This window comes from Cebus imitator, unplaced genomic scaffold (genome assembly GCF_001604975.1).
Source record: "Cebus imitator isolate Cc_AM_T3 unplaced genomic scaffold, Cebus_imitator-1.0 Scaffold9, whole genome shotgun sequence".
Classification (NCBI taxonomy): Eukaryota; Metazoa; Chordata; class Mammalia; order Primates; family Cebidae; genus Cebus; species Cebus imitator.
Window position 1 is genome coordinate 58446 of NW_016107324.1, and position 12476 is coordinate 70921.

Consider the following 12476-nt stretch of genomic DNA (forward strand, 5'->3'; position numbering starts at 1 on the left):
GTTAGCATTTTTTTATGAGGTGGAGTCTCGCTCTCTTGCAGAGCCTGTATTGCAATGGCGTGATCTTGGCTCACTGCATCTTCCGCCTCCCTGGTTCAAGCCATTCTCTTGCCTCAGCCTCCCAAGTAGCTGAGATTACTGGCACCCTCCATCATGCCTGGCTAATTTTTGCATTTTTGTAGAGACAGGGTTTTACCACGTTGGCCAGGCTGGTCTTGAACTCCTGACCTCAGGTGATCTGCCCGCCTTGACCTTCCAAGTGCTGGGATTTCAGACATGAGCCACTGTGCCCAGCCTGTCTTCACATATTGCATGTATTACTTCCCCAGCATGTAGACTCTTTTTTAGTATCATTCGTGATATGTTTTACTTTATGGAAGTTTTATATTTTTATGTTTTTAACTGTCAGATTTTGCCTTTATAGCTTCTAGGTTCCTTTTCATATCTAGGAAGGCCTTCTGTATTACAGGAATATGACAGATATTTAGCCAAGTTTCCATGGTGTTTTCGTATTTTGTATTTTAATATTTCTGAAATTTATCTTTGCGTTTATGTGAGATAGGAACTTAAATTTTTTCCTAAGGGATAGACTGCTAAGATGGAGCAGTTTGACGCCTGGGTAGCTCATTGATAATTTTGCTTGGATAGCCTTAGGTTAGGGTCTAATTTGAAAATAGAAGGTTTATTTTAGTTAATAGCTGTGGACAGATAGTGACATTGCACCTAGAAGGCAAGAGCCCATGAAAGGGTCCTTTGCTCTTTTGACTTTTTTCTTTCTTTTTTAAATTGCATTTTAGGTTTTGGGGGTAAGAACATGTAAGATTGTTGCATAGGTACACACATGGCAGTGTGATTTGCTGCCTTCCTCCCCATCGCCTATATCTGGCATTTCTCCCCATGCTATCTCTCCCCTACTCCCCACCCCCTGCTGTCCCTCTCCTATTTCCCCCCGACAGACTCCAGTGTGTGATGCTCCCCATCCTGTGTCCATGTGTTTCTTATTTTACTTGGGAATTAGGATGAGTTCCCTCTAATAGCAGAGAATAGAGAAAGGGGAACCAGTAAAAAGACATAGAAACTGTATTTAAGTCATTTCTGCCACCAGGGATGAAAAGGATTCTTTGGAATAATTTGCCTTGTGAAGTGAGATAGTTTCTGACCGTCCTAGCAGCAGTTCTGGCTGGAATATAGCTACTTTAAAAAATGTTTGGCACTTTTAAGTTCTGGTTTAGGAAACTACTGGTGTTCTAGTAAATTCCAGTCATGTAGTTTTTTTCTGCTGTTTTTTCCTCATGCGTTCTATATTCTACCAGTGGTCTGCTTGCATTTGCCAGAAAGTTACCTGTTTTATGTGCTTCTGTGTCTACACTCCTTGAAAAGCTTGTACTGTCTTTCTCTCATCTTCCCTTCTTACCTAAGTGAATTTCTACTTTGCTTATCTAATCATTATCTCTTAAAACTTCCCTTTTCATACCCCCTTTGCCTATGGAATTCCTGTAACAGCCTTATAGTACTTATCATACTATGTTTGTCTATTGTCTGTCTGTTTCTTCTGTCAGACTGTGAGCTCCTTTGGGGATGGATCGTTTTGCCTGTTCACTGAAAACTGAGCTACATTATTTTGTAGCTTGTTCAGTGACTTGAACACAGTTTCTATGTTTCTTTACTGATTCCTACACATAAAAATGAAGAGGCAAAATGAAGATTCAAGTTCCACAGAGTCCAGGACTGTTTGTAAAGACATAAAAATAGAGTGAATCTATAAATAGAGTATACTTATGTTTCTGTTGGGTATGCAAATACTGCTATTATAAATATGTATTTTACTAGTGTTTCTTATCAAAGTTGTAAATGGTATCTAATCAAGTTTCATGTCAATAAAGGTGGAATATTTCGTAGCACACAGAAAACAATCCTTTAATATAATTTATATCATATTTGAGAATTTTTCAGTGGAAACAAACTTACGGGTTTGTAAGTCAGTGGAAAAAATAATAACAAGTACATGATTTTCACAGACTACTACAGAAATATGTTTGTGTTTTGTTTTGTTTTGTGAAAAGATCTTACTCTGTCACCCAGGCTGGACTGTAGTCTGGAACTTCTGGGCTCAAGCAATCCTTCCACCTCAGTCTTCTGAGTATCAAGGATTACAGGCTTGTGCTATGACATATGGCTGATATTTTAATTTTTTTGTAGAGACAAGGTCTCACTACGTTGTCCAGGCTGTTCTCAAACCCCTGGCCTTAAGTGATCCTCCTGCCTCTGCCTCCCAAAGTATTGGGATTATAGGTGTGAGCCACTACACCCAACCAAGAAGTATATTTGTATGAATAAAATCAATTTATCCTAACAGAATGTTTTAACTAAGAATATTTTACTTAGTTTTACAAACTCTCTTTTCATGACTTTCTGTGTCACTGTTTTAATATTTGATGATAGGATAATTGTCTTAACAAACAATTGTTTAAACCAGAGTAATAATGAATTTTTAATCATTGTTAACAGTGTTTGGTATCATCTCATCAACCCATACCATTATCCAGTGAGATAAGAACAACTATTATCTCTATTTTACTCTGTGGGAAAGTGAGATTTAAGTACTTTCTCAAGGTCGCATAGATACTAGTAAGTGACAGAGATAGCCAAAACAGACTCTTAACCATCATGTGGCAGTTGCTGTTTCAAAATGGCAGAGTCTGAACTGTGAATCCATTTTAATTAATTTTATTTACTTCTAAGCAGATCTCTACCATTCCAGCCACCAAACTGACTTGAAACCTAAAATATACCTTCAGTGGTAACATCTATAGGTCTTTGCAGATGTATACCTATGTAACATTATGTGCATTTGTCACTTTTTTGTACTGTTGACTTCTCTAAAAAAGATTTATATAAATCGTTTATGTGTCTCAGATTTTATAGACTACTTTGTTTTTGTAGATGCTCTATCCAAATTTTGGTATAATTTATAAATTATTGCTGTATCACTGAGCTCTCTGTCAAGTAGGAATGCTATTAAGATTTCTGATTCAATAAAAGAACAACTATTTGTTTTAATCCTTTTTTAAAATAAAATATTACAACTATGACTAATTATTTCTTAAGTCACCAACTCTAAACATTTTGATTTTAATTATGAAGCTTTATCAAAGTGGGATCTTGGACACTTCTCACACCCAAACTTTAGTCACCCATTAAAATGTTTATTGGATTCACGTTTATGAAACAGGGAGTCAGAATTAATGGAATATAAGTTTTATACCATGTTATTTGTTAACATTTTCCTTTAAAGGGTTTAGATTAGGTTTTCATACCAAACAAGGGCTCACAGAACTATAAATGAATCATTTAAATTGCTTTTTAATATGTTTAGAACCTATGCTATTAACAATTTTTATAGTATAAAATTTTCACACTATGTATGCTTCTAATATTTTTTGCATTGTAGCAGATGAATAAGCAGCATTACTGAATTATGAAAATTACACAGTGGTAGTATAAATGCTATTATTGTGTTATGCAAACTTAGCTGATTTTTATCAGATTTTAATCTTTTCTCATTTTAAACAAATTATTCTGCTTTTGTTTTTTGATATTAAATTGGCTGTGCTGTCTGTTGCACTTGAATTCATGTGATGGCATGCAAGCCAAAACTGATTGTAGTCTCAGGTTACTTTGTATTTTCTTATAATGACTGACTTTCCAAATTGAACAGGAGTTTCATAAAATTTGTGTGATATACAATGGAATAGGTAAAATACAGGTTTCCTCAAAACTGTCTTGACTTTTTTCTTTTTTGTACTCTTCCCAAAAGTAATAATTAGTTTTTTTTTTTTTTTTTTTTTTTTTTTTTTTTTTTTTTTTTTTTTTTTTTTTTTTTTTTTTTTTTAGTTTGCAAGCCACTTACAATGGCTTAATTGTAGAATCTACTGTCAGCTGTCTTGGCCCTACAATTGGTTACTTAGATTCTCTTTCTTTTTACTTCTGTCTTACCAGGTACTTATGTAGTTTTCTTATAAAATAGTTTCTTAATCATAATGATCACAGTCAAGCCATTGTACAAATTAATGGGCCTGTTAAGAGTATTAGAAATGTAAAAGAATATTATTTTCAGTATTAAACTTTGGCATAGGAAGTTTGTATATGAAGTTCCTAAAGCCAGCCAGTTTCATTCGTTTTAAGTGTTCTCATTGTGACTACAATTGAACTGTATTTATTGTGACTATAGTTTAAATGAGCAGGAAGTAATTCACTTGCATGTTTTATGCTTAGATTTTAAAATATTTTTTGGCATTGATTAATGGGAAGGGAAAAAATTATAAGTAGTTAAATGTGTCTATAAATAAGAGAAAGGAAAAATATAGGATAAAATAATGTGGTATTAGAAAAATATTTTGAAGCTTTAATATTACCTTGTATTTGCGACATAGTTTAGGAAACTGTATCATACATTTACAGCTCTTAATCTCACAACAACTTTGGGTCTTAAGCAGGATAGATTTATTTTACTCATTTTATAGAAAGAATAGAAGGCTTAGTGAGTTTAAGTAAAATCATTAAGACCTTGGTGGTTAGAGAGGACTTCCTAAACAAGACATAAAAGGAAAGGTTAATAACTATAATAAATAAAAAAAAAATAGAAGCCTGTAGTTCCAGCTACTTGGGAGGCTGAGGAGAGAGAATAGCTTGAGCCCCAGGGTTTGAGTCCAGTCTGGGTAATGTGGTGAAACTTTGTCTCTGAATAAAACCCCCAAACAAACAAAAAAATAGTAGTGGAGAAAAAGATCCAAAGAGCAATAACGAGATACTACTTGTCACATGTCAACTTATCAAAAATTAAAATACTTGATTATGTTTTATGTTTTCAAGCTTCAGGAGAAACTGTAACTGCCAGAGGAAGGTAATTTGGTACAATCACTTTGAGAGCTATTTGGCAGCATGCTCTTTTATGAGTGAAGAATTGGAAACAACCCAGTGTCTCAGTAGAGGGGTAGATAAAAAAACTGGTGTAATATTGTAATAGAAATTCTATGGTAGTTAAAATTAATGTGCTAGATTTAATAAGTAAAAGTCTTGAGAACATAATGAAGAGTGAAGAAAGTAAATGGTGAGAATGTTTATTATAATGCTATAATACCATTTATGTGAATATAGAACCACATACATCAATACTCCATAAAAGATATAAGGAACTTAACAGGAATGGAATACCATTTTTTTTTCTTTTTTTTTTTTTTAAATAAGAGTTAAACGTGGAACGTAGTTAATAAGCATTGGGTGTTGGATACATGGGTATTTGTTAAATTATTCTTTTTACAACTTTAAAAATGTATTTTAAAAAAACAGAATGAAAGGGAAGTTAATTTTCTTAGAGTTACCGAAAAAGTATTGTTGGAAGACCTAGTACTTAATTTAGGACCTGAATCCCAAGTCTAGAGCTTTTCTAACATGCTACCTCATGATGAGAAGGAAAAAAATTGAGATGAAAGGATCGAGAAGCTAGACAAAATTTAGTTTCATAGTAATAAGAACCAGGAAACGTATGTGTTTCTAGTAAATTTTTTGAGAGGAACGAGAAGTTTATAAGAAATAAAAATTACTATAATTTTACTTTAAAATATTTAAGCATGCTGTTATATACATAGAACAACTTAGGTTCTTAGGATAAATTTTACCTTAATTTATTGTTTAAAATGTGATACATGTTTCTATTGCATGTAATGGAAGACATTAGGTAATTTGAATTTTTAAAATACAAAATTCATGAAAATAATCCAAATATACAATCTGCCTTCAATCTAACAAAGTCAAAACTAGTTTTTCTTCCATTTTGTAAAGTCATTCTTCACAAAAACTTTATAGCCTTTTTATTTACAGCTTCTCTCCAAGATAAAATGGCAAACCCAAAAGAGAAAACTGCAATGTGTCTGGTAAATGAGTTAGCCCGTTTCAATAGAGTCCAACCCCAGTATAAACTTCTGAATGAAAGAGGGCCTGCTCATTCAAAGGTAAGGTTATGAAGAGAGGTGGTGAGACATACTTATCAAACTAACAGATTTATCATCTCAGATTTTAATTGTGCTTTATTTTGGGGAGTGGGGGTTTGGCGGATGGCTTGAAGGCTTTTAGTTCTACGTTAATAATATTTCAAAGTATGTAACTAAACTATTTTGTAGCTCATTATGGTTTACAAAGCTCTTTTAGATATAGTACTTCATATAAACCTTAATAAAACCACATGAGATATGGATTTTTGATTTCCATTTTGTAAATTAAACTCAGGCACAGGAAAGTTAAATGACTTGCTTAATAGTTCATAAGTGCCAGTGCCAGTACTTGAATGTGTTTTCTTTGGCTCCCAAGAATGGTATGCTTTCCATTAAATCACAGCTGCCGAAGTAGAAATGGAGGCAGAGTAAATATACCAACAGTTACCTAGTGAGACATCTTTTCCAATGTGATATTTAATTCTAACATTAATCATTTATAAAAGTTGTATATACCACTGTTGTTACTATGTATGCATTCACTTATTTTTTTAAATGTAAAGCAGTTTTTATTTCTATATAACTACGTACATTTATTTTGCATGTTTACATGTTATAAATCTACAGCTAATGCATTTATGTTTGAGCTCTATTCAGTTGCTTAAAATATCTTAGTTGTGCATAATTTTCTGTGGCACATTTATATCTTGGATATTGGATAGTATGATAATGAACATATAATGTGGCAGCATTTATTCTCTAAGGGTTGATTAATCTTCATGAAGCAACTGGCTGTCGGGTTATTTGCATTCTAGCGTCTCCCTCAAACTAAGAAAAATAAGAGGAAAGTACAATTTGTCAATTTTGTTTTCTATTACTGGTTTTTATGAAGGATTTAGGAGCAACAATTTAATTTGTTCATATCTTTTGTTCTTGCTAAAATAGTCGTAGCCTTGTTCTATCATTCCAGGTATATGTCCTGACTATCTTTCTGATTCATTCTGCCCTTAATCATGTTGAATTATTTGCATTTCTCAGAATGCTTCATGTTCTTTTCATACCTCTCTGCCTTTGCCTAAGTTGTAGGGTCTTTCTGCCTTGATGGTCCTTTTGCCCTTATTCATTTTTAAGCACTCAGCTCCATGTTAATCTTCCAAATGTTTGTGAAACCTCTGATTCCTCTACTGGGCCTCCAGCGGGACCTGTTGTAGTACAGTAATATATGTTGGTCATTGGTTTTGTGCTAGACTGAGCTTATTTATGGGTGTGTATTTTACTCTTCTACATTTCTTGGTCCCTTTGGTGTATATTCTTTGTTCCTCATTGCCAATTACAGGTAGTCTTCATTGAGACAATCTTCCAGTTTTGAGTTTCATGTTATCAGACTAACTCCCTGCAACCCCTCATGATGGTCACTTAACATCTGGGTGATTCCATCACATGTCTTATGGCTCACTTTCACTCTTTTCAGCATTCCCCATTTTAATTTTTGGTGATTTCAATACCTAAATAGACGATTGTTCCAACATGCTGAACTTAAAGTTTCTTTAGCTTCTCCAGTGATCTTGTTCTATACCCTCCTTCAGCCACTCATGCCTATAATCACATTCTTGACCTTATCATTACCAGTAACTGCATAATGCTAATTTCAAGCTTTCATCTTTCTGTGACACTTAACCTCCTTTCTGGTTCATTCCCTCTAGTAATTTGACTTCCACAGTCCTTTCATCCTGCTGATCCATTGATTCTGCCACCTTTTGAGACAGTCTTGCTCTGTCGCCCAGGCTGGAGTGCAGTGGTGCGACATCAGCTTACTACAACCTCTGCCTCCCGGGTTCAGGGGATTCTACTGCCTTCGCCTCCCAAGTAGCTGAGACTACAGGCACATGTCACCACACCTAGCTAACTTTTGCATTTTTAGTAGAGATGGGGCTTCACCGTGCTAGCCAGGATGGTCTCGATCTCCTGACCTTGTGATCCACCCACCTTGGCCTCCCAAAGTTCTGGGATTGCAGGTGTGAGCCACTGTGCCTGGCAGGTTCTGCCACCTCTTTACTATTCCTCACTTTCCTCAATCCTTACATAACTCTTTAATCTGCTTAAATGTTGTGTGCCTTTTATGTCGGTACCCTCAGCTGTCTTGCCCAGGTCCTCCATTGTGTCCTGGATCCCAACCCGTTTCACCTCTTCAACGCCATTTCTTGTTTTGCTTCTTCTGCCTCCTCCCAAGAGTGAAGAGCTAGCATACTCTAAATAGTTATTGACACCATCCCCATCCTCTATATATGGTAAAGGAAGGCCAGTCTACTTGGGAAGTTTCTGGAGGACTCTTAGGAGGATTTGGATTTCCTTAAGATTCTTTAGGAATCCATTGTAATTTTTGGAAGAGTTTATGAACTGACTTTGTATCTCCTTTTCTCACTGCTGGGGTTTTAAAGGCTAAACAGGTTTGTTGTGATGAAAGTAGAACATAGTGGGTCTCTTCTTATTTCTAGATAGTCCCAGGATTCCCTTGGGTTTTGAGGAGATTTGGAGATCCCTTTTGTACATATAGCAACAGTTAACTGTAGCTTTTAGGTGAGACATAAAATGTATTTTAATGAAATTAATGATTATCTCTGGTAAGAAAAATTTAAACCTAGTTTCAACTCATTAATTTTGTTGGGGCTGGGCATGGTGACTAATGTCTGTAATCCCAGCTCTTTGGGAGGCCAAGGCGGGAGGATCACTTGAGGTCAGGCATTTGAGAACAGCCTGGCCAACATGGTGAAACCCTGTCTCTCCTAAAAAATACAAAAATTAGCTGGGACATGGTGGTGCGTGCCTATAATCCCAGCTACTCGGGAGGTTGAGGCAGGAGAATGGCTTGTACCTGGGAGGTAGAGGTTGCAGTGAGCCGCGATCGTACTACTAGACTCCAGTTTGGGCTACAGAGTGAGAATCTGTCTCAAAAAAAAAATTTTTTTTTTCCTGGTACATTAATTATATGACAGTTCACGCACACACTACACATATGCTTACATATGTGAGAAGTGGTTCTTAACTTTGGCTGTTAATTGGAATAATTTTGGGAGCTTTAAAACATAGTTATGCCTATGTCTCATCCTCTTACTTTAATGATCTTGGGTGTAGCTCACACATCAGGAGTTTTTTAAAGCTCTGAAATGACTCAGAAGTACAGCCAGATTTGGGAAACACGGAACAGAGGTTAATGTCTTCAGAGTGGTATGGAATTGTCTTCTCATACATCATGTTGACAGGTAGTGACCTATCTTATGTTTATATGCTTTCCTCTTTCCCTCATTGAGTATCACAAATTCTGAACAACTTGTAATATGTCACTATTAAGTAAAAAATAATTTTAATCTTTGCCTTGCCTTCTTTTATTTTTCTGCTCAGTTTTTAGTTGAACTCTGAAGGAAGTTAGTATACCTTATAATAATGTAAATTTTTGTAATATTGCCTTATTTCCTAGGTACCTGTTTACAGTTATTTTTTCTACTGATTATTATTTTGGTTTGCTCAAGTCTCAAAAGAAGACTGTTTTAATTAGAATATGAGGAAGAGAGTCATAAATAACATAAAATGATATTTTCTTCTTTTCCATTATTTTCCTATTCTGATAATTTGTTGGTAGGCACGACTAAGTGTCAAGTAAACTGCACTAGTGCTGATACTTTGAGATGGCTTACTTTGGAATAGTTATCACCGAAGGAGGCAGTGTCACCCACTGGCCCTTAAGCCAAGTAGTCTAAAAAAATAACTTTGCTAGAGTTGCCCAGCTTGATCTTTGCCCTTCATTGCCCAGCTTGTGTTGCCTTGAGCAACTAATTTAAAGTTTCAGTTTTCTTATCTGTAAATGGAGTGATGTAATACCTCATAAAGTGGTATAATGGAGCGACAATTTGTAAGTTCTTTAGCATTATGTTGATGATGGAGGTGCCCAAATAATTATATCATTGTTTATTAGTCATATATAGGACTAAAACAACCCCTTAGTAAAACATCTGCTGAGTATTTACTATGTGACAGGCACTCTTCCTGCACTGAAAACAAATGAGGTACATATTATGCTGTTAGGAGCTTTGTCTCATAACATTCATTATGAAACCCACCAACATCTTCTTAAGATCTTACTTTTAGTTTATATGAAAAATTTGAAATAGACACCAAAGTTGAACTTCAACATTATCAATATTTTGCCAAGATAAATTTATTTACCACCTTCTACTCAGTTTTTTCAACTAAAGTTTTTAAAAGAACTGTTCACTCATAAGTGCCTTGGTGTGCATTCGTAACTGATAAGGACCTTTAAAAAATTGCCCACTTTGCTGTCATTATGAGTAGATTAATAAGCCCAAATATTATGTAATATATGGTCTGTATCCATCTTTTCTTTATTAGACTTAGAGATGTCTTTTTCATTTGGTTTGTTCAAATAGGGTCCAAACAAGGATCATGTGTTACAGTGGTTGCCATGTCTCTTTGGTCTCTTTTATTTACTAATACTAGCACTCCCTTTATCCCCATCCCCTCTTTTCCTATGACATTGATTTGCTGGAGAAATAGAGTCATTTGTCCTATAAAACGTTCTACATCTTAAATTTGGTTGATTGTATGTAGGGATTGTTATATGAGGGGATTTCATCAATTTGATGAGTATCGGGCTAGAGCAGAGATATTGAGCTGTAGGGTGTGCCTCTTGAATGCATCATTTTCAGGCATGGTGAAATAATCATTTTCTTACTGTGTACATTTGCAGTGGAAGTATAGGATAAGAGAGTGAGGATGGTAGAAGGGAAATGTAGCAAAGAGTCATGAGAATATACTAAAACAATGGGAGAACCTTTTTTTGAAGCAATGCAGACTGATTTCTTTCATAGTTTAACCCATGCCAAAAGTACTGTTTCTGCTTTATATCTATGTGAGAAAAAAAAGAACAAACATTTCCAGGGTCCCACAAAATTTTCTTCTTCCTTGTTGTAATCATCTCTCTTTGCACCTGGGACCACCCATAGCTACTGATCAGTTTCTGTGACTATAAATTAGTTTGAAGTTTCTAAAACTGTATATAAATGTAATCATATAGTGGTATGTACTCCTACCAGACTATTTTCACTTGGCATTGTTATTTTGAGCTTGCTCATGTTTTATGTGTGTCAGTATTTCTTCCTTTTTATTATTGATGAGTAGTTCATTATTTGGATATAGCATACTTTTTTTTTTGGACATTCATCTGTTGATGGATATTTTGATTGTTTTTAGCTTTTTGCTGTTATAATAAAGCTAATTTGAACACCTGTATGCAAGTCTTCATATAGACATTGTATTAGTCCATTCTTGCGTTTCTATAAATACCTGAGACTGGCTAATTTATAAGAAAAGAGGTTTAGGTAGCTCTTGGTTCTGCAGGCTCTACAGGAAGCACAACAGCACCTGCTTTTGGTGAATCTCAGGATGCTTCCAGTCATGGTGAAAGTAAAAGTTATGTTGTATGGTAAAAGCAGGAGCAAGGTGGGGGTGGGGGGGATCCCACACACTTTTAAATTACCAGATCTCATGAGAACTCTCTATTGTGAGGACAGTACCAAGGGATGGCGCTAAACCATTCATGAGAAATCCACCCCCATGATCCAATCACCAGGTCCCACCTTCAACATTGGGGATTACAGTTGAACATGAAATTTGGGTCAGACCCAAACCATATCAGACATATATTACCTTTTCTCTTTCTCTATTTTATTTTCTGTTTCTTTGGTAATAACTTAAGAGTGCCAGGAACATAGAGCAGATGCATGTTTAACTTTTTTCTTTTTTCTTTTTTTTTTTTGAGACGGAGTCTCGCTGTGTCATCAGGCTGGAGTACAGTGGTATGATCTCCACTCACTGCAACCTCCGCCTTCTGAGCTCAAGTGATTCTCCTGCCTCAGCCTCCTGAATAGCTGGTACTACAGGTGCATGCCACTACGCCTAGCTAATTTTTGTATTTTTAGTAGAGATGGAGTTGCACCTTGTTGGCCAGGATGGTCTCGATCTCCTGACCCTGTGATCCACCCGCCTTGGCCTCCCAAAGTGCTGGGATTACAGGTATGAGCCACCAAGCCCAGCCACCCATTATTTTTTATTGGGTTGTTTGTTTTCTCATTGTTCAGTTCCAACAGTTCTTTATTCTGTGTTTGGTGCATCTGTTTATAATTTGTTTTATCTTCTTGACGAATTGACCCTTTTATCAATAATAATGTTCTATGTCTCTTTTTTAATTGAAAAATTATTTGTAACTTTTGTGGGTACATGGTAGGTATATACATTTATGAGGTACATGAGATTGGTACATGAAATGCATGCAATGCATTTGGTACGTTGCATATACTAAAATGTCTCTGTGGAAAAAAAGAACAAACATTTCCATTTTCCCACAAAATTTTCTCATTCCTTGTTGTAATCATCTGTCTTTGTACTGTCAAATACTAAGTCTTATTCATTCTG

General features: G+C 35.4%; 1 protein-coding gene across 1 annotated transcript in view; it reads left to right on the forward strand.

The window, feature by feature from the left end:
* STAU2 (staufen double-stranded RNA binding protein 2) overlaps window positions 1–12476 on the forward strand; it is a 342311-nt gene that overhangs the window by 32166 nt on the left and 297669 nt on the right. Inside the window, exon 4 of the mRNA XM_017544235.1 lies at window positions 5881–6011. Within this exon, the coding sequence (XP_017399724.1) occupies window positions 5898–6011 (114 nt within the window). The 5' untranslated portion in view covers window positions 5881–5897. The remainder of the gene's footprint in view (window positions 1–5880; window positions 6012–12476) is intronic.